Here is a 21,647-nt window from a genome sequence, read left to right as displayed (position 1 = left end):
AAACCTGCATCCCTCGAGTACCTGCTTCTCCAGGCACCTAACCCCCCTTGGCTTCCCATCCCCCCCAAAGCAGCACTGGACGTACCGCAGAGCACAGCGTGTTGGGGGAGACTCATGGGTCTGTCTGTGTGTAGTCAGGGGTTGGACTTTCTAAACCAGCCTGGTTTTGGAGGGCAGATTCCTGGATCTTGCTTCCAAATGTCCCATATGAGCTCGATGTGGGGGGCACGCCTGGCAGAACCTCAGTCAGACAGGAGCCAGTTCCTGCGCTGAGGACTGACGCCTTTGGAAGGCTCCCTAAATATATGCCAAAGCAGCCTCCTGTTGGCCAAGATTAAAGGACACATTGATTCCTTTTTAATTTTCCTTTAGAACAAGTTAAATTGCAGCGTTCTGCTCAACCACTCCAGCCCTGTAACACAGCACTAGGCTCTTCCTGCCAGGTTGTTTTGTAGAAGGGCTTGGAGGTAGTTGGGCTGGTTGTCACTGCGTGGCTTTGACTAGGAGTCCTTCGGTTCGCTTGGCTTGGTGCTAGAGCTTAGAAACTAGTTCATTCACTGGAGACGGGCAGGGGAGATGGTCTAGCTAAGGTACTTAGATGACACCAGTTATCATATATACCCTAGTATCTGAGAACCTCACAACCTTTGCTGTATTTATCCTCACAACTAGCGGTGAGAAAATACTGACACACTCCCCCTCACACCCCCCAGTTTCTGGTCAAACCAAGAAAAAACAATCACTTTTTTTTTAACAGAAACTGATTTTTGCCCCCTCATGCCCCCCCTCCCACCCACACAAATCCCACAAAATTCTTCATAACCAAGCTTTTCATGTATTGATTCAAATGGACATTTGTGAATAGTTTGCATTTTTCAGCAAATTCATTGGGGGTGGGGGGAGTGCCCACCTCTCCTTTCAACACGCCATGAGGTAGGGCTATTAACCTTATTTTACAGACAGGGAGCTTAATTACACAACAATTAAGTGATGTGCCCAAGGTCACCCAGGAAGTCTGTAGCAGAGCAGGGAATTAAACCCAGGTCTCTCAAGCCCCAGACTAGCACCCTAACCACTGGGCAGTAACGCCCTGTCACTGTGGTGGGGAGAGGCCATGGAAATACCATGAGAAATGCCCCTTGGGTGGGATGGGCAGGAAAGATGGAAATTAAAGCTTAGTGCCTTGCGCTTAAGGATGTGTGTGCAGGGGTGGTGGGGCTGTGAAGAGACGGCTCGAGAAGGTCATTGAGTGTGGCCTGCATGTAGGGCCCTCATCACATGGCATCCCCGGGGTGGCTCTGCTCTCCGTAGGGAGGGCACGTCATTCGCCCAGCCTGGAAGGGAACTTGCAGGGGGGGGGTTCAGTTGTTTACTTTGGTGCTGAGTGACAGACCAGCAAGTTATTGTTTCCTTTTCCCTGAACCAGCCCCACCGGCCGGCTTTCCAGGAGCCCCTTGAGGGCTGTGCCTTTGATTCCATCTCTTTCTCCTCAGAGTCTTGTTCTGCTCTGTGTTGCAGGTGCCTTTTGAAGCCACCTCCTTTGAAAGTGGAGCGATGCAGAGGCAGCCAGCGGATGCCTCTGCTCCACCAGCTATAATGATGGCTGACCAAGCTGGCTCAGGAGGAGAATAGCTTTCATCTCCCTCTCCCCTACCCCTCTCATTCTCCTGTATCAAAGGCTAGCTGGAGAAGCTCTGCCCGGCGCCGTTAGGCACTCTCCAGAAGACGAATGATCCCTGGGAGGCTTACCTTTAAAATCTCAAGTTTTCGTGCTTTTTGTGTTTCGGACAGTGCGGGATAACACTCACCATTTTGTTCTGGCAGCTAGAAATGCGGATGGAGGAGGAGCAGCTAGGGGAGGGTGGATTGCCAGAAACAGATGGACTGAGTGTGGTCTGAAGCCTGGAGGGTGGAGGACAGGACCGTGTAACGACACGATGCTAAAATTATTACCAGGCAGCAAAGGTGCAATGCCTACGATTAAGCCTGCCCAGTGCTTCCTATGGTAAGACCCTGTTTTCAGTTGTGTAGGCCTTTGTCAAGTTTTAACCGGTCGAGCTGAAATGTTCCGTGCTGGGTGTCTTCCTCGGGCTGAATTTTTCTGGAAATTTTCAGCTGAAATGGCTCTGCCACTTCCAAGAGTGAGGCGAGGGGAAAATGTATTTGTTTTGCCCAGGGTTAAAAAAATTCTTACAGCCGTTTGACTGGGAAGTGCTAGTGCCCCCTTGCTTTGCAGCAGGGACTTGATATTCGGCAGGGGAATGGCCTTTGGGCCAGGGATGTGCCTTGTGCTGTTTCCATGGGGGAAACATAAACACTCACATTTGGCCAAGGTCTGAACCTTTGAAAAATCCCAGTTCACACTTGCTCAGCAGAGACTTGTTAGAGTTTGGCAGCCAAATTCTCTGAAGACGCCGTCTGCACTGAGCATGCTCCATCCTCTCACGCAGCTCCTGTGTGCCAGCCAGACTGTGCATGTGCCATGCCCACAGCGTGACTGAGTGTGAGCTATGCTCCTGGGGCTGATCGGCACGGTCCCAGCAGTAGCTGCTGTGGCACTGGGCACGGGAACGAAGAGCAGGGAGACTCTCTCTCCTGTGCTTTCATTGTTCCCTCTGCTGGCACCCAGGAAACATGGAGGAAGTAGGCTGTCTCAAATGCACAGCCTGGAGGGAATAGACTGGGACAAGGAGCCTGGGGTTGAACTGGAACTGGGAGCTGCTGCAGGGGGGCAGGAAGAGATTGGAACTGGCTGGGGTAAAGAGATTAGGAGCCCACGTAGGGGAGGAATGGGTATGTCGGGGTGTGGGGGAGGAGACAGCCTGGACAAGGAGCCTGAGTGGGATAGAGTGAGACTAGCTAGGTGAGGAGCCTGGGATGAGGAGCCAAGAGGGAGACAAAGGCCTGGGACAGGCCGGAGGGGAGGGTCGGTAGGGGTCAGACGTGGCGGCCATTGGATGGAGGGTTCTGTGACAACTGGAGAACACAACGTGGATTGGAACCCACAATTCCTGAGTCTCACATTCGTTAGCTGCCAGCAAATATCTGAAACCCACTGGCAAAGTGTGTCTCATCCCCTTCTAGAGCTGGTCCTCACAGAGGATGACAACCTTCTACTGCTAGCAGTTCATTAGCTCAAATGGTGGATCTAAACGTACCAACCCATCTGATGACCTGTGTGAGTGTCAGTATGTTGCCACATGATGAAAATAGGTTTCCCTCTTCCCTCCAGTTTGCTTTTTTTTAAACCCACCCAATTGCACATGCAAACTATGTTAAAAAGAATGGTAAGATTGCAAAATCAAACACTCAGCAGCTAGGAAATGCCAGAACTGGGGTTGCCAATGAAGCTCTAATTCACTCCGCTTGTGCATCTGCATTATAATAGTCTTTGATTATATGACTACATGTTGTTTTTTCCTCAAGACCCCTCTCTCATTCACCATCTACATTAATATCTCATTCAAAAGCAGCAAGAAACCCTGCCCTGCTTGTCCCTGAGCTGAGATCCGTTTGAGTGAAGTAATGAGCTTGTAAATTTGCAAACAGGATTAGAGATAAAAGCACCTTTATTGAGACTTCTGGCTCCTGATGAGGATTCCAGCAGGGCGGCTTCCAGGTTTCCATGCAACTGGGGGACTTCTGCAACCCTGCTTCTGTCTTGTCCCTCAAATCCACGCTGTCGTATTGGCCTGGTTTAATAAGTAATGTGACCCAAGTTGTAAAATTGAATGTAGCTCCTCTGTAAGTGGGGGGATTCCCCTGGAAGTACCCCAGGGCGATGCATCTGCTTCTGCCAGGGCTGGATTAGGTCCTTACACTTTAAATAAAGATGATCAATGGATTGTTTATTGAACTCAGTGGGCATCTGCAAAGTCTGTTAACACCTGGGTTGCAGGGAGATCTAGTCCAAGGCAGAGTCAGTTTGTTTGTTCTTTTTCTCTCTGTCTTTCCCAGTCCCTGGCCACTGCAGCCGATGTCGTTCACAGTAATTTAATATTGGCCTGGGTAGCACCTGGCCAAGAAAGCCCCTGAAGGGGGAGCACAGCTGGTGATAGAGTATTGCGATGAGCCTGTGTTGTGAAAGAGGCAGTGGTGTGTGCGCGTTGGGGGTGGCTTGCTGCTCTCTGCTCTTCCCCCAGGAGGCAGATTTTAAAAACAAACCACCCAACCAGAACACATCTTTCCGCCCAGACATTTTAAAAATTTAAAGCACAGTCTGGCCTCTTCTTTTCAAACACCACCCAGGCCCTGGGATACATGAGGGCCCCAAGGGGAACTTGCAATGTAGTTACTAGACAGGTGGGACGTGAGGCCACTCCATTAGCTAAGTCCCAACCGGTGCTGTGTGAGGCACAAGGGAACATGTGGTTCCCGCCCTGAGCAATGTTCCCTCTAATTTTTCCCATGCATGTGTGGAATGAATTTTATGAGCACCAATATGGAGGTGATGTGCGGGGGGTGGGGCCAAGGGGTTCAAAGTGTGGGAGGGGGCTCAGAGCTGGGGCAGAGGGTTGGAGTGCGGGGGGTGAGGGCTCTGGCTGGGGGTGCGGACTCTGGACTGGGGCTGAGGGGCTCAGAGCTGGGGCAGAGGGTTGGGATGCGGGGGGGTGAGGGCTCTGGACTGGGGCTGAGGGGCTCAGAGCTGGGGCAGAGGGTTGGGGGGTGGGGGCTCTGGCTCGGGGCACGGGCTCTGGACTGGGGCTGAGGGGCTCAGAGCTGGGGCAGAGGGTTGGGGGGTGGGGGCTCTGGCTCGGGGCACGGGCTCTGGACTGGGGCTGAGGGGCTCAGAGCTGGGGCAGAGGGTTGGGGGGTGGGGGCTCTGGCTCGGGGCACGGGCTCTGGACTGGGGATGAGGGGTTCAGAGGGTGGAAGGCTCAGGGCTGGGGCAGAGGGTTGAGGTGGACAGGGGTGAGGGCTCCGGCCGGGGGTCCGGGCTCTGGGCTGGGCCGGGGATGAGGAGGTTGGTGTGCAGGCTGCCCCGGGCCCCGGCGGGGAGAGTGGACTCCCCAAGCCCCCTCTCACCACAGCCACACCTTGGCTGAGGGGGAAGGGTGCTTCTCCCTGGCCCCAGCAGCTCCGGAGCTTGGGCCGCGGGAGAAGCCGGCACCTTCATGCCTCCCTGCCACATCCCCGAGCACCTGCATTGCCCTTGATAGGTTGCTGTGCAGCGGTGCAGCTTAGAGGGAGCTTAGGCCCTGAGAAGTGCAGAGCCTAAATAGAGAAGCAGCACTGGGGCCCTGCCGGATCCAGGCGGCGGCTCTGCCTCAAGGCAGCTTTAGGCTGGGACTTCCAAAGAAGCTGCAAGGAATTAGCGGTCAACTCCTGTCAAAGTTCAAAGGGGGTTGGGTGCCTAACTCCCTTAGGCTCTTTTGAAAACCTCATCCTGAATTCTTGGGGGTATGTGTGAATTTTTGCGGCTGTGGGGTGACGTGGATTTGTGGAAGTTACGGGCTTCACAGAAAAATCAGGATGGAAGGAAGGGCCTGGTAGAAAAGATGAGGGTGGGGTGGCCTTCTGGGGTGCAGAGAGAGGGAGTTCCAGTTGTAGAGGGTGGCATGGAAGTGGGAGTGTGAGGCTTTGATGGGCTGCAAGATGAGGACAGAGATGGTGGAGCTCTCTGCCGAGACGAACAGGGGAGGCTGAGCTCCGAGGGAATTCTGGGTACCTGATATTCCACAAAACATGGTTGCACTCACATCATGAATGGGGATTTTCTTGTGACACTTTGTGTTTGGAGCCATGAGCCAAGATGACTCCATTCCCAGTAGCTCCCTGTGTCATCACATGTGCTGTCGACTGCCGGCTGAACCTTATCAATGGAGAATTTTGCAGAGTTGCTGCTGCTGTAGCGGGCGCTTTTTTCCAAGTGATTTACTCTGCTTTGTAATGGGTTGCAGTGATTAGAATCTCGTTTCTATTACTCTGCAGTTTTTCCCCCCGTTTAGGAGAAATAAAGGAATCGCTGACGAGGGGCAACTGTATTGTCTTTAATCAGGTGCTCCCTGTTCTCACTTTGTCAGCTGCTTGTGCTCCAGATAAATCCAGCTCATATGCAAGAATCTGTCTCATCTGCCTGGGGCAGCCCCCTTTCCCTGTCAAAAAAGGATGATGATGGGAGGGGGAAGAAGAGAGGCTGGCAAGATTGTGGGTATGCAAGAAAAACAGGGACAATATGGTATGCAATGTTGTTAATGCCATGTTGGTCAACACAGGGAAGAGATCCCAAATCCTGAGCTACTCAGAGCAAGACTCTGAGGCCAATTTAAAAACAAAACCAAACCCAAACCTCTCTCCTGGTGGCTTGGAGTGAAGTCAGGCTTAGCTGGAGTTTCAGCTGTGCTAAGACTTCAACTCACTTCACCCAGACTTACATCTGCGAGTGTGTTGTGATGGGAAACCTAGAACCGCTGAGTTACCGGGAGGGTAAATTTCCATTCCATCCTTGAAGCTTTAGGCAGATCAAAAAGGACTCACAGGGCCATCTCTCTCTCTTGCCTAGCTGTTGCCAGCTGGCTAACATTTGCCCTTTCTGGGTTGGGGGAGGCATTTCCTTTCCAGCCTGGGGACCCTGACGTGGGTCTCCCAAGTCCCATATTTATACATCCTGCACAGTTTTAGGTAATCAGAAAATGCAATATTGCTGTCGCCGGCTCGCCGAAGACACCCAGCCTGAGTAATTTAACATGTCAGCACCATCCATCACAGAAACGCAACCCGCAAACATATGAAAAGCTGCTGATGGGGGCGGAGATGGCGGCTGGCTGTGAAGCTTGCCGGTCAGTCCATTTCCCAGCGAAGAGCGTGGAGAGCATGTTAACCCCTTCCGGGATGTGGTTGCAAAAGGAACATGACTGGACTGGTATTCCTTTCCTGCAAGCCCTAAAACCTTGGATTACTTGGGCTTTGCTATGGCATTGACTCCTGAAAATATCTTCCCAACACAGAGAATGTCCCAAGCAATAGAGGTGGGAGAGCTTGTGTACATTACAGGTTACTTCAGTATAACTTCAGACTAATCCACACCCCTGAGCGATGTAAATTATACCGACCTAAGCTTTGGTGTAGACAGCGCTACGTTGGTGAGAGTTTCTCCCACCAATGTAGCTGCCGCCTCTGGCGGAGGCAAGAGTTATTAAATTGACGAGAGAGCTCTCTCCTGTCGGCATAGAGCATGCTCACCGCAAGCACTGCAGCAGCTCAGCTGCACGGCCGTAAGCACTGTGGTGTAGATGTAGCCGGAAAGACTGTTGGTCAGATAACTAGGGTTCACATGTGCTTCCATTCCCATCTGTATGGGTTCTCGCTGCCCTGAGTTTTGAATCTGACTATGAATCGAAGCTGCAGAATCTCTCGTTTTGAGCTCCACAAGGAGCAGGGAAGCTGGTAGAACCCTCACTCAGACCCATGCACCGGCCAAGACGCTCTCTGTGACCCTGGGCAAACCATCTGATGGGATGGGACCTGAACCCTCATGAGCTCCACACGCATTCAGGTTTCCTTGCAGACTTTTCACACCCGCTCTCTCAAGCAGCTTTCATCTCAAAATGCTCTGCTCTTTCCCCAGGGTAAATGCTGGCTCTTCCCCTGGCTATTGACTAGCCTGGTAGTTTGCGGTGGCAGTCTCTGGTGGCATGCCCTTGTAGTCTGGCATTGATCCTCTGTGTGGAAATCAGATGCTTGGTGCTAACAGTGATTAGGACATGGCAGGAAGGCGATACGGCCTGCCTGCTCTGAGGATCTACTGTCTTGGTAGCAGGGTACTGTTTAAAGCCCTCTGCCTTGTTGCCATGAGTTCAGGTGGTAGGAAGCCTCGAGCAGTTTATATAGCCATTTCTGCATGCTGATAATCCTTTACTGTTGTGTTAACACGTTCCGATCGTTTGCTATCTTTTAGGACCTTAGTGGAAATATTCACGTAGCGCCAGGTAATTAATGGCTGCACTTTAGTGCCCTAAATCACACACTCGGTAGTAAAACACCAAGCAGCAGGTACCGTTCGCCGTGGCGAGAATCATTGCAGAGCCCTTAATCGCTCCTGGTGTCCTCTGGGTTGTCTGGAGCTTTCGAGACCAGTGCCGATACGCAGCGTTCAGGCCACCTGCTTTTGAGAGCTTGCCACCCTCCACTTGCATACCCTCCGCCTTTTCCTGCCTGCAGGCTGCCTTCAGGATTTTGGAGGTGCCCTCAGCAAGCTGAGTCCCTGGAGCGTCCCTAATCCTCAGCCACGTGGTGACACTGGCATTTCATGTCATGCACTTTGAGGATGAGAGGAGCTGGCTGGATGGATGGTTGTGTTTGTCTGGACACCTGTGTTCAAACCCATTCCTGCCACACCAGGGAAGGACTGAATAAGAGGTCATATTCCCTTATTGATACAGCCAACTCTTAGAGGTGCAGGAAGCCCCAAGGTGCCACTTCCGCATTGTCCAGGGGTCCACTTCCAAACGGCCAGCGGCGTTGCCAGTGGAGGGCTGGTTGTGTCATCTTCCCTTTCAGGAGCGGGGCCCGTTCTCGGGTGGACTTGACGCAGCACCCTGTGCTGGAGGGACTAGATGGCTTAATGGATTGATTGGATGGGATTCCTGGTCTTTTGCATCGCATCAGTGGTCTGAATGCAACCTAGGCTAGTGGAGACTAGGACTGGTCCCTGTCTGAAGGCTGTTGGGTTCCAGTGTGAGATGAGTTGATTTAGTTCCTAGCTGGGGAGTGTTCCCATCACAATATTTTGCCCTCCCGCCCTGCCCCCCTTATTGCCAGTCTCAGCAGAGGCTAAGGTCTGGATGGGCCAAGTGACCAAGGACAGAGGCACGTTGGTGGGACTATGGGGGTGAAGCTGGCTCTGCCCCTGCCTGTGCCTACGTGCTGTGCTGATCGACAGACAGACAGTCTGCAGGGCCGTCAGTTCAGTGCATTTCCCCAGCTCTCTCCACCTCCCCCCCATCGTGGTGATTAAGAATTTTACAGGGCAGAAGGTGCACTTTCGTTTGCTGGACCCTTGCCAAGAAGTGTGGAAATTGTACTTCTGCATAGAATAAAGGGGTTTTAAAACAGTAAAATATGATAATGGCAGTTCAGAGGGCCACCGTCAACCCCCAGAGGCCTCTTTTCTTTTAATTTTCCATGAGGGTTGGCAGACTCGTGCCAGGTCTATTCCTAACTTGATTTTTCTAACGTTTGCTGCTCCTAAATGTTTAAAATCACGAGGAGGGAGGAGGGGGGCTCGTCCTGGTCAAGTGAGTCTGATTGCATCTGAGGGCCCCTAGCCGGGGGCATGGATCAGACGAGCGAACGTGTTAACCTTTGGGCATGGGCAGGCTCATCTTTGCACCGTTTGTTTTTGTTCCTCAGGAACATCAAAGCAAAGGGGGCAGGGTCAAGTCACAGCTCCATTTTTCTGCCCTGCTGTTTGTACTGCAGTAGCGCCGAGAGGCTCCAGCTGAGACCACAGCTCCTCGGCCCACAGCAGAGACAGCTTATGGTCGAGACCAGGGGGTCTCAAACTGGGGGTCAGGACCCCTCAGGGGGTCACGAGGTTATTACATGGGGGGTCGCAACCTGTCAGCCTCCACCCCAAACCCCACTTCACCTCCAGCATTTATAATGCTGTTAAATATATATAAAAAAGGTGTGTTTAATTTATAAGGGGGGGGTCGCACTCGGATATTTGCTGTGTGAAAGGGGTCACCAGTACAAAAGTTTGAGACCCAACAAAGGGAGAGGAAGCAACTTGACCAAGGTCACACAGCCAGTCAGTGGCAGAGCAGGGAACGGAACCCAGGTCTCCTGACTCTGTTTTTTGTCCTGTACTCTGGACCACATTACCCCTCATCTCTGCCTGCTGGCCTCTGAAGCAGATATGTGACGCTCCATGTGGTTCACTGTGCATGGGTCCTTAGGCGAGCAGCTTAAACTCAAGGTCCTCACTGCCATGTGGATAGTCAGCTCGTTAAGGAAGGGACCAATTTTTGTTCTGTGTTCGTATAGTGCCTCGCTCACTGGGGTCCTGATCTATGACTGTGCCCGTAAGTGCTACTGCAATACAAATAATAACACCCGGACTTTAACGATCCCATGTCTTTATCTGGAGAAGTGGGGGGTTAAAGAGATGGCAGAAGGGGAAGCTGGATAATGATTTCCTAAGCTTGGTTGAGGGGCTCACAGCTAAGGTTTGCGGCTGAGCACCTGAGACGGCAGTGCTGATTTTTTTCCTCACTTCCTTGCAGGTGGAATTGGGTTTGGACGTGCCAAGGGAAACTCTGGCTCAGAGGCAGATGACGAAACCCAGCTGACCTTCTATACCGAGCAGTATAGAAGCCGGAGACGGAGCAAAGGTAAATAAAAGATCCTTCATTGACACAGCAGCTGTAAGAGGCAAAAGAAACAAACACTCCAGTTTACCTCCTTTCGCTGCACCCTTCGCTTAAGAGGTCTGAAATACTTTGAGTCTCGGTCCATAAGTACAAATCTTCATGCCCGATAGCTAACATCAGCCCTATTCATAATGATTTCCCAGCTTGGGACTATCCCTGCCAGCTAGTAGCATATGGGAGACATTAGCAGTTTCCTAGTGATTATATTAATTGGCTTAGTTGCTTGTTCATGGCTATTCCCTGGTTTCCAATATCAGCCACATTAAAGATTTAGGAAGCACTGATCAATGACCCCAGTATTTCCTTCCCTTCTTTCCCCTTGATGCACCAGACCCCCAGCATGCTGGAAGTAGAGTGGGATGGATGGAGCTGGTCTTGTCCCCGGTTTTGAACAGTATACAGCTAATTGGAAAACCATCCATCACTGAAACACTCAGCTGTAGATCTGAATTAAGGAAGGGGGGAGGGGAGAGAAGCACAGCCCTTCACAACTCTCCAGCTAAGTACCATTTCCAGTGCATTAAATTGTAACTACAATGGGTTTTCATTACAGCCTTGCTAACAGTATCATGGACATCCTGTTTTAAGGCCTTATAGACACTAGACATTTCAGCCATTGGCAGCCAGCCACTCATGTCACTGCACCAATTCAAACCTCTGGCGTCAACACACACAATTGTGATAAGCCACGGCTTGTACTGGGGAAGCTTACTATCAACGACAGTGGTGCTCAAAGTGTCTACACTAGGGATTTGTGTTGGTGCAACCGTGCTATTGGTCCAGCCACCAATGTGGTGGCGTTTCCTGAGGATATGTAAGGGTCAATGTCTGTCACTTAAAGTTTCTCAGCAAATTTCCTATTGGATTTGAATTTTCCATGTTTGTTCTCAGCACAAAAGCAATTAAAAAACAAACACGAAATTGAGGTTGAGGCAGAGACTTAATCTCGTAAGTCATGTTGTGAGTTAAAAGAGAGAAAAAGTCTCTTCTATGGTTTAAAATTACGTCCTACATTTTTCCCCATTCAAATAATTTCAGGGATCACTTTGTTTCTAAACCTCTGATCTAGTGTGTGTTTAGTCCTCAATAGGGGAAATATGTGACTTTTGTTGCTAAGTCTGAAAACCACCATTAAGAAATAACCAAGTTGGAAAGTGATTTTAAGATTGCACCGGTGGCTCCGAGTCCCGAATTTGTTTTCCTTGTTAAGCCAAGCAGAGTCAGCGTGCAGCATTCCAGATAGATGCCAGAGCCCACCAAAATAAATACAGCTCCATTTATTTCCATGATTAGGCATTCAGATAAATGCGTATAACATGTTTATTTCAATGTGAAATTACCTCCACACCTACAGTTGGCCCAGTGATTTCACATTAGAACAAACACACACATTGCATTTATTTATGTGGAATAGGATTGCGTTCAGGTGTGTTCTTGTATCTTCATTCTTTTAGAAGAAAAGGAAAGCCAATGTTACAAAAATTCTCACTGGAATGACACTTGCGCTTTCAAGTGTGGAAAGTCAGTAAAGGCTCCCCGTGGCAACATTGCCTTAGCCACGTTAAAGATAAAGGCCTCAGTTTTGGAAAAGGGGCTAGTGAATTTGGGTGCCTCAGGTTTTGCTGTGAAAGGAGTTCCCCCACTTCAAACGGTCGTGTAGAGTACAATCCTGCAGTGTTTGGAAGACAAGGTAAATTTTTCAAAAGCATCAAGTGACCAAGACCCCATGTCTCATTGGTTTTCAAGGAATCACTTTTAAAAATGGGACTTAGGGGACTAAGTGATTTAGGCACTTCTAAAACCCCCACCCATGGTATTCAGTGTTTGTTTCTCAACCAGTGGGTTGTTACCTCTGGGGGTGAGGGTAGAGAAACATGAAAGGCAATCCAGGGGTCACGAGTCATTGGAGATTTTATTTCAATCTAAAGCAAATAAATTCTTGCTCCTCCTCTCTCTTCCTCTTCAAAGTAAGTGTTCTCTGTCTGGTTATCAGTTATACTCTAGTATAACAATACGAGTAAAAAATGTAAAGGGGGAGGATTACGAAATGTTTTGAACTCAAGTAAGGGGTCGCCAACTTGAAAAGGTTGAGAAACACTGAGCTAGATGATCTAATGGGAATAACCCATCTGTCGCTTCAATGGAACCATAGATCTGGTTTTGCTAGATGCACAAATAACCTTGGCTATTTCTCCGTTAACCAGAGGTTTTTTTGTTTGTTTGTTTTGGTTTTTAAATAAAAATGCTCCCTGAATAAAAAGCTCCATTGCTTTCCCTGTTGCTTGGCTAAACTTTACCTTTAATGGCATCTTGGAAGAAATTTTCCATTATCTTCTTAGCTCCCTTGTGTGGAGAAAGCACTAGCTTAGTGGGAAATTACAGCATAAAAATCATAATTACAGATACAACAAAGATCCATAATTGGACAGGCTCATAATTCTAATAGAGAAGGATGCAGAGTTGATACAGTGTATTGTTACAATGATGTTCTAATATTGATTCCACGGTGGCTGTGTGTCATTGTAGGTGCAATGGGATTAAGTCCAATCAGAGAGATCTTCCCTGCAATTGCTCTCCTTAGACCACTTTTTGCAGGACAGAGTACAATTTACTGAAGCATCTGTGGTGCTTATCAGAGTTGATGTGGTGGGAAGTCTTCAGATGTATGTGATTTGTTAGTTACAGCATGCCCGGTAACTTCCATTTATGTCTAAATGATCCTGTAAACGCAGGATCACACATGGATTTTCTTTGTGCTTTGGTCAAGTAAGCTAGTTAGGTGGCTGTACATTATAATTGTCTCAAGTGGCTGCAGATTGCACACATCAAGGGATGCAGGAGGAATTGTTCGAGAGGGTAGGCCAAAGGGACATACATAAATTGTCCATCGTTGTTATTTTTGTGGGGGTGAGAGGGAGGATATTCCTAACAGTGAGGACTCTGACAGTGGAATAGCCTCTCATGAGAACGGCTAACCTCCCTGCTTGATTGTTTAAAACTGGAATGGACAAAGTATTGAGAATATAACAGAGAGAATCAGTCTGTGTTGGCCTGGAATACAGACTGGTTGATGTAGTGGGAGTCTTCTCTCTCTCATCTCTGAATTCTGTGATCCCGGTCATACCATGTTGGAGATCTTTCCATCGTATAGTGCTGAATCCCTTCACTGGTGAGCACTAATGTTCCTGTGTCTTTGGAATCACCTCGGAGATGATGAGAAGAAACATGGGGAAACAAAGGAGAATTTTCCCTCGGTCAGTGGTGCAATGTTCCCATCCAATGTCTGTCTTTCTGTCTGTGCTAAGTCCAGTCCATGGTGGAAACTGGAGGCTGGATGAAGGCATGAGATTTGAATCCAGAAAGAGCTAAAGCTCAGTGCTAATCAGGAGAGGTCCTTGAGTGGCTGGCTAGCACCATCTCTTTGCCCGTGTTGGAGGGCACGTGCACTCTTGGTTGCACATGCACAAGCCTATTGGTCATCCTGGGCTTGTTGCTGACGGTGAGAATCAAACAGCAGTCACTAGAAGCACTGTCTTCCACCTTCTTCTGGCAACAAGACTATTTTTCCTCTCCAATGAAGACCTGGCCATGGCTGTTGGTGTGTTCATCCTCTGCAGGTCAGACTGCTACACAATGCACTGTCCATCTCCTAACCACACCACTGCACCTCAAAGCCATTCTGCTACTGCTTTCACTAGTGGTGCTCCATGCCTTATCCGGTCCCATTCACTGATCTGCAAAGCCCTTGGTGTTATCTCAGACCTCCTCTTTTACAGGAACCCTTGGCGGCAGCTATGATCGCCCGGTCTGCCATGCTTATTGGAAGCCATAGGCGCTGACTCCATGGGTGCTCCACGGGGAAAACTTAGCAGCCAAGCTCCCCTCTCCCCCTACCCCACCACCTCCTCCTCCTCCTCCTCTCCCCCTGAGCGCGCCGTGTCCCCGCTCCTCCACCTACCTCCCAGCATTTCCCACTCGGCTGCCACCAGACAGCTGTTGGGCAGCGTTCGCAGGCTCCGGGAAGGTGGGGAGGAGCGGGAACATGGTGCGCTCAGGGGAGGAGGCGGGGCCAGAGCGGGGATTTGGGGAAGGAGTTAGAATATTGGCAGGGGAGGGGCCGGGGTTGGGGGAAAGGGTTGGAATGGGGGTGGGGAAGGTGTGGGAAGGGGCGGGGCCTCATGGAAGGGGTGGAGTGGGGGTGGGGCCGGGAGCAGAGGGGCAGGTCGAGCACCCACGGGAAAGAGGGGAAGTCGGCGCCTGTGTTGGAAACCACATACGGGCTCAATGAAGCAGGCAGCAGAGCCTGCTTGTTGTGCTGCCTAAGCCCTGTAACAGCCTTCCCAAGGAGTGAGACCCCCTCGCTTGCCATCCTCCGGCCACGTTGCAAGGCAAAGGTCCTCAGAGAACCGGACAGCGGAAAACCTACTGGCACCCACACACAAACAGCCCGTTGTTAGCCTGGAGCAAGGCGGAGGACTAGCATGGTGCTCAAAATGAGACGTTCTGATTAGACCTGGGCTAGGGCAGGGAACTGGCTGTCTTCCTTCCCCCAGTTGCGTGTGTGTTTTAATACTGCATTAGAATGCTCCAGTGATGGGCGTTTTAATAAACCCTTCCAAATGCATTTGCACCATCAAAACCCGCCACCGCAAGTCCCGGTGCTCCCCTTGGCAGCCTCCGTGGGAGATGCCAAGGAGCAGGCGAGCTAACTTCATTGCTCATTTCCATCAAGTGAGGGCTGGCAGGGCACTGTGGGGGAGCTCCCACTCTCTGTACCTGTTGTGTAGGTGCGTAGAAGGTTCCTGTCTCCAGGGCTGTCAAACTACGCACCTTTCGCCAGCACTAAATTCATATAAAGGGAACTGTCAGTGTTGTCGAGATGCTAATCCAGCTCTGCAGCTGCCCACCGTAGGAGATGCCAGACTCCGTGTAGTTATCACTCTCCTCTTTTCCCTCTCGCAGAGTGGGGCATGTTCAGTCCAGTCCTCTTTTAAAGAACAACTTTCCGCCATGCTGCTGGAATCCTAATCCTCCTCACGCTCAAGAGGGGCTGCCTCAGTCTCCCGCCCAGCTGTGTCTGGAGCTGTTCTCTTCACCGGCTGCTCACAGAGGGTTAATTTTATAAAGTGCTTTGAAGCCTCAGATGAAATCATCTCTGACACTGAATGCCAGTCCAAAGTAGTAGTAGTAGTATTGCAATAATGGCAGCTTGATAACTGGTCTGGTGGCCCCAGAAGCGGGGAAGAAGATTGTCCCTGTGATCTGAATAACTTGCCTCTCTGATAGGATGCAAATGATATTTAAGCAGCCATGTATACTTTGAGGAGACACTCCGAACAGGCCCTGCAGTGAATAAACTGTCTAGGCCGGCTCCTATTCGTCCCCACCCCAAAGGAGCAGAACTCTGGCAGCTTCCCTCAACTCTGAATCTCTTCTCCTCCAGCCTGTTAAGGGGCAGAGAAAAATTGCTCCTTGTTTGATCGTGTTGCTCTAGGCCAGGCAGTGTCATCTCCACAATAATCTGGCTCCTTTGTCAGGATGACACACGCATCCTAGTCGTCATTTGGCCTCCCAGGAGGCATGTTGTTGCCTCATAAGACAGCGCGGTCTTCCCGTTATGGCCTAATTAAGAGCTTGGGGATTTGGGCTCTTGTTGTCCGGTGATAAGTTCCGCATCCTGCCTGCCTGAGATAAAGTCTGAGGATGGATCTGGAACCTCCTTGCATTGAGGGCCTGTGGACGAGGGAGGTGCAGATAGAGAGAGGCAGGGGAGTGGGCTTAGCCTGCAGCCTGTTCTCTTTTTGGGGGCGGGGAAGGGTCCGTGTGTACCAGATACCCAGTTGTTTCCGTAGCGCACAGCGATGTTTCAGATAAATTAGCAGAGTCCAATTATCTGCCTCAGATTTGCAGCAGCCTCTGTGTGTGTGTCTGTGGCTGGCAGAGCCTTCCGAGAGCTGTTAGAGGCGCGAGAAGCCAGGCTTTGATCTGCTTCTGTATTTGGTGTTTAAAACAAGGCCCTTTATAAGGGAAAATTAGGTATTCGGAATCTGTTACATACGAGGAAGCTTCCCTTTGATCCTCTCCTGTCTCCGGAGGCAAACCAGACACTTATTATTTCACGGGGAGTGAAAGGAAATGCAGAATGAAATTTAGGTAACATTTTCCTTCCCTCACAGCTGAAACATAAGGAAACATAAGGGCTAAGTAAACAGGGAGCACTGGAAGGGAATCACGTCGCCATGTCTCAGACGTCTCTCTTTGAGGCAGAGACGCTGCTGGAGAATGCAGTGGTTTTAAATTCTCTCTCTGGGTCTGCACCTGTTTCACCAGCCAGCGCAGTTTGCCTCCCTGACAGCGGCAGACTTCAAACTCCGGGAGATGCCTGTCAAGAATCAAATGGGAGACAAAAGGCGATAAACCAAACATGTCGTTTTTCGTTGCTTACACTAGCAAGAGGGAATAATCAGTCTCGCCAGTGCTCATGCTTTTCAGCTACGCTCAGCAGGGTACATCCCCCACCCTCAACACAGTGAACGATTTCTCCTCCCGCCCTCCCCATCTGTGCCACTGCGCTGAACTCTTACCGTTTGACTGCCACGTCTCCTGAAGTTACTCTCAAGCATTGGCCAACTTTCTGACTACATTCCCTGGGGACAGGTGAGCCTGGAGCTGCCTACTGCAGGGTTCCTGCTTCTGAAGCAGCTGGCACTGGCCACAGTTGGAAACAGGCTACTGGGTTAGATGCTCCTTGGCTCTAATCCAGTGTGGTGATTCCGAAGCTCCTAGTTCAAGGATGCATCACGGACATGCACACCACACTACAGTCTTCACAGCAAACAGGATGTCAGATCTGCATCCCTAATCACTGAAGATGGGTTTCTTCATTGCTTTGATGTAGTTTAATTTTCACAGTAGGAGAGATTGAGGGGGTAGCTATCAGCACATTCCAGGACATCTCCGGTCTTCATCCTGGTTCTTTTCCATGCCACCTCAGGCCTGCAAGTGACCAGCAACTAGAGCTCTGCAGTAGGAAGAGTCCTGAGTGAGCAGACCTTTGTGGGCAGAGCACGGGGGCAGAGGGTTCTAGTCTCTCCGCTGAGCATTGGTTCAGAATTAATCTAACATGTAATGTAAAAGGCAGGACTTTACCATGGGCTGGTCCATCGGTGACTCTCCATAAGCCCTAGAGCAAGGGGAACACATTGCTGCCTCTGATAGGGAGGGAAGGCTACAACATACACGTGTGGGATTTCCCCAGAGTGGCACCCCACATTGTTAATTTCCTTACTGCTGAGTATTTTTCTTCTGATCCTTTTGATGTTAGGTAAGCAATAAATAAAGTTTGAGGCAACTGCTCTGGCATCTCTTGAAGGTTCCCTGCCCTCACCCCATCCCAGCATGAGGCTGTTGTGTAACCCTTTTCATATTGAAGGAACACAAAGTGCTTTCCAAACTGAGACCTGGTCTACATTACAAAGTTAGGTCGACATAAGCTGCTTTGTGTCAATTGTGACAAAGTTCCTCCTCTACCTTGGTGGGTCCTGCACTTATTGGCAGATTTGCTCGCCTCACAGATTCACCCTGTGGGTTGGGAAACAGCCCAGAGACCTTCCCCTCTGGTAGAAGCCACAGTCCAGATCAATTCCTCCTGTGTTTGATCAGGAGTTGGGAGGTTTGGGGGGAACCCGGGCCCACCCTCTACTCTGGGTTCCAGCCCAGGGCCCTGTCGACTGCAGCTGTCTATAGTGCCTCCTGGTACAGTTGTGCGACAGCTACAACTCCCTGGGCTACTTCCCCATGGCCTCCTCCCAACACCTTCTTTGTCCTCACCACCGGACCTTCCTCCTGATGTCTGATAACGCTTGTACTTCTCAGTCCTCCAGCAGTGCTTACTCACTCTCAGCTTCTTGCACGCCTCTTGCTCCCAGTTCCTCGCATGCACTTCCTCTCCTCTGGCTCCCTGGTTCCCTCTGGCCTGACTGGAGTGAATCTTTTTATAGCATCAGAGGGGCCTTAATTAGAGTCAGGTGCTTAACAGCCTCACCTGACTCTTAGCAGGTTAATTGGAGTCAGGTGTTCTCATTAGCCTGGAGCAGCCCCTGCTCTGGTCACCCAGGGAACAGAAAACTGCTTATCCAGTGGCCAGTATATCTCCCTTCTACTACTCTGCTCTTCCCAACTGGCCTGGGTCTATCACACAATCTAGTTATGTATGCGTCTACACTGAAATTTGTCTCCCACCGATGTCAGTGCCCTATTATGCCGATATAGTAAAACCACCTCCCCGGTTGTTGTAAAACAATGGTTGATGCGGTGCAAGTGTAGATGAAGCGTTTCTTATGTCGACCTTCACAGTCGTCTGGTGACGCAAGGGGCCACATATGGGGACTGGTCCTGCTATGAGCAGGGGGTTAGACTAGATGACCTCCTGTGGTCCCTTCCAACCCTGGTAGTCTCTGATTCTGTGCCTGCGCACCAGCGATGTATTATCCACGGTGGCTGTGTGCCGACATAACTTGCGGTGACAAAACTTTGTAGCGCGGACGTGCCCTGAGATCTTCCTCCCCCTTGTCTCCTCTCTCTCCCTACAGTTCCACAAATGAGCACCTTGTGTGTGGCTTGGCCACCCCTAGACTCTTGCCAGTATAACAATGGCAGTGAGGGGTGTGATATTTTTAAATAACATTTCAACAATGGCACACACCCTAGTGTATACGTAGTTAAGTCCTTTGGCTTGTGTCGATTATTTCCTTCACCAAACCAGTATAAGCTAGAGCAGCAACATCCCTTTTTTTGCTGGTGTAAGCGACAGCTGTACTAGAAAGGTTTGCCAGTTTATTAATGATTACCGTAGCCGTATCCTCGTATAGCTGTACACTAGGCAAGCCCGTCCTCGTGCAGCCCCTGGCCTGTCCGTGTTTGTCAATGTGGTTGCAGAATGTCTGAACAAGCAATCATGGAGCCATTGTGGGAAGACCATCATTAACCGAGTGGCAATGAACTTGGAGGGGAGGCACTGCTCGCCCACCCACTGCAATTAATCCCGCCACGCCACACCTGAAGCCCCAGCCTCTTTAACGTCCCCTGGACTGCGACAGAGATAACAGCTTTTACATCTGTTCCTCGAGGCTGTGCTTTGCTTTTTTTTTTTTTTATTGTATCTGATACAGCCTCACTGAGTAATTGAGTGTTTGAGAGTGAAAAATTATCTCCCTGGGTTGGCCCTTATCTTGACAGCAAAGCAGCTCTTTTAATTTAATTTTGTTTGGAGCATGTGGGTAACAAATTTCACTAATCGCTCCGCTGTCGTCCTCCGCATGGCAACAAGCCTCTTGTGTCACAGGCAGTAAAATGTAAACACGTTGTTGGTGCTGGATGCAAAGAGGAGGGCATTAGCTCTGTTGGTCTGTGCATCCATGACATGATGGTGTCAGATCGTTGGTCTCCTTGCTAGAACAAAAGGAAAAGTAGGGTGACTTGTGCCCACCTACACTGTAATAGTAGCTAGTTCTTAGAGCACTTTTCATCTGTACATTTCAAAGCACTTTATCAAGGAGGCCAGTATCACTCTCCCCATTATGTAGAGGCACAGGGAGGAAACACGGCTTGCCCACATTCATCCAGCAAGCCAGTGACATAACTGGGAATAGAACCCAGGTCTTCTGATTCCCAGTCCAGTGCGCTAGCCGCTTGGCCACAGGTACAAAAGAAGCCAGGAGAGGAAGGACAGCTGTGTGATTAAACCACTGCCGTGAGATTCAGGAGACCTGGGTTCAGTTCCTACCTTTGCCCCAAACTCCCTGTGTGACTTCTTGGGCAAGTTACTCTCACTCTACGCCTGTAACGTGGGGATACATCCTCCCTACCTCACAGGGGCGTGTTGAGGATAAACTCCCTGGCTGTGTGATGCTCACATGCTACCGCTGAGAGACTATGTTGGAGGACCTAGTTATAAGAAGGCATAGCCCCGTGGTATGGTGTAGGCTTGGAGTGTAGTTGGGCCCAGAGAGTTTGTGCCATGTTCTAACATGGTCTCCAACTAGGATGACCAGATGCCCTGATTTTATAGGGACAGTCCTGATATTCGGGGTTTTTTCTTACATAGGCACCTATTACCCCCTAGCCCCAGTCCAGATTTTTCACATTTTCTATCTGGTCACTCTACCTCCAACACTTTGTCTGGTTCTATATTTTGTTCCCTGAACCTCCCTCTTTCCAGAAAGATTCTTCTTTGGGCAGTGACTGCACATGGAACATTTCATAGAGAATGATAATGTTTTCCCTCTGGGACAGGGTTTAAATTGGTCCTGCTAGTGAAGGCAGGGGCTGGACTCGATGACCTTTCAAGGTCCCTTCCAGTTCTAGGAGATTGGTATAGCTCCAATTATTATTATTATTATTATTAAATTATGCTTATAGTGGAAACTGTCTTCCACCTTTCAAGTGAAGGCCTCAACTCAGATTTGACCCAGCAGTTGTAATTTGTAAAAAAACAGGATTGGTTTGTTTTTGTTTTCAAACCTTAATCCCAATAGAAGAGTTTCCATTGATTTGTGTGAAAGACAATTCCAGTAAAAAAACAATTGCTGTCTTTAAACATATAACTGCATCTCTAAAGTGATTGCATCTCAACCGATTCAGTGCTGAGGACATGAAAGTGAAACGGACTTCATTGATTTTAATTGTCCGTGGCCAGAGAAATGCAAAAAGTAAACAGCATAAAGAGTGGGAAAGCAAATTGGATTTGTAAAAAAATTATTTCCACTCCAATACGCTAAGGCAATTTTAGTAACACAGGCAAAGGAATTTGTTCCCGATATATGATTGGGTTGACTGTGTCCCTTTAACTATGGTATTAGTCTGCCTGCATGCCATTCACACAGGGAATTTTCCACACTTAATAAAATATCTCCTTGTCCTTTCCAGTCGGTTGATGATATGTCAATTCTGCTAACAAGGGGTTAATGTCGGGTCAGCTTCCCCTCTCCTTGGGAAGCAAAAGGACTCTGAGTGACTGTTGCTGGGAGCGGATGCTTTTGGGAAGCCCAAGTGTCCCAGGACAGGGCTGTATGCCAACCTGGGCACTACAGCTTTGGTTTTGCTTATAGAAAAAAGCCATTGCTGGTTGTGATTGTATCTCGCTCTGCTGAGTAATTCTGGCTGCACAAAGCCCCATCTCAGACTGCTCCCGTCAGGAGTGGCAGAAGTTCCCTCAAAGTGGGGAGGCCAGCAGTGCCCAAACCATGGCCCTTCTCCACAAGGCCCTGCTCTCAC

At 49.8% G+C, this 21,647-nt stretch overlaps 1 protein-coding gene across 8 annotated transcripts in view; it reads left to right on the top strand.

The window, feature by feature from the left end:
- ASTN2 (astrotactin 2) overlaps positions 1 to 21,647 on the top strand; it is a 614,387-nt gene that overhangs the window by 194,379 nt on the left and 398,361 nt on the right. For all 8 annotated transcript variants that reach the window (XM_044992620.1, XM_044992622.1, XM_044992619.1 and 5 more), the window contains one exon: positions 10,227 to 10,334. In XM_044992620.1, the coding sequence (XP_044848555.1) occupies positions 10,227 to 10,334 (108 nt within the window). The remainder of the gene's footprint in view (positions 1 to 10,226; positions 10,335 to 21,647) is intronic.

This window comes from Mauremys mutica, chromosome 18 (genome assembly GCF_020497125.1).
Source record: "Mauremys mutica isolate MM-2020 ecotype Southern chromosome 18, ASM2049712v1, whole genome shotgun sequence".
Classification (NCBI taxonomy): Eukaryota; Metazoa; Chordata; order Testudines; family Geoemydidae; genus Mauremys; species Mauremys mutica.
This window is presented reverse-complemented; position numbering and strand designations above follow the sequence as displayed.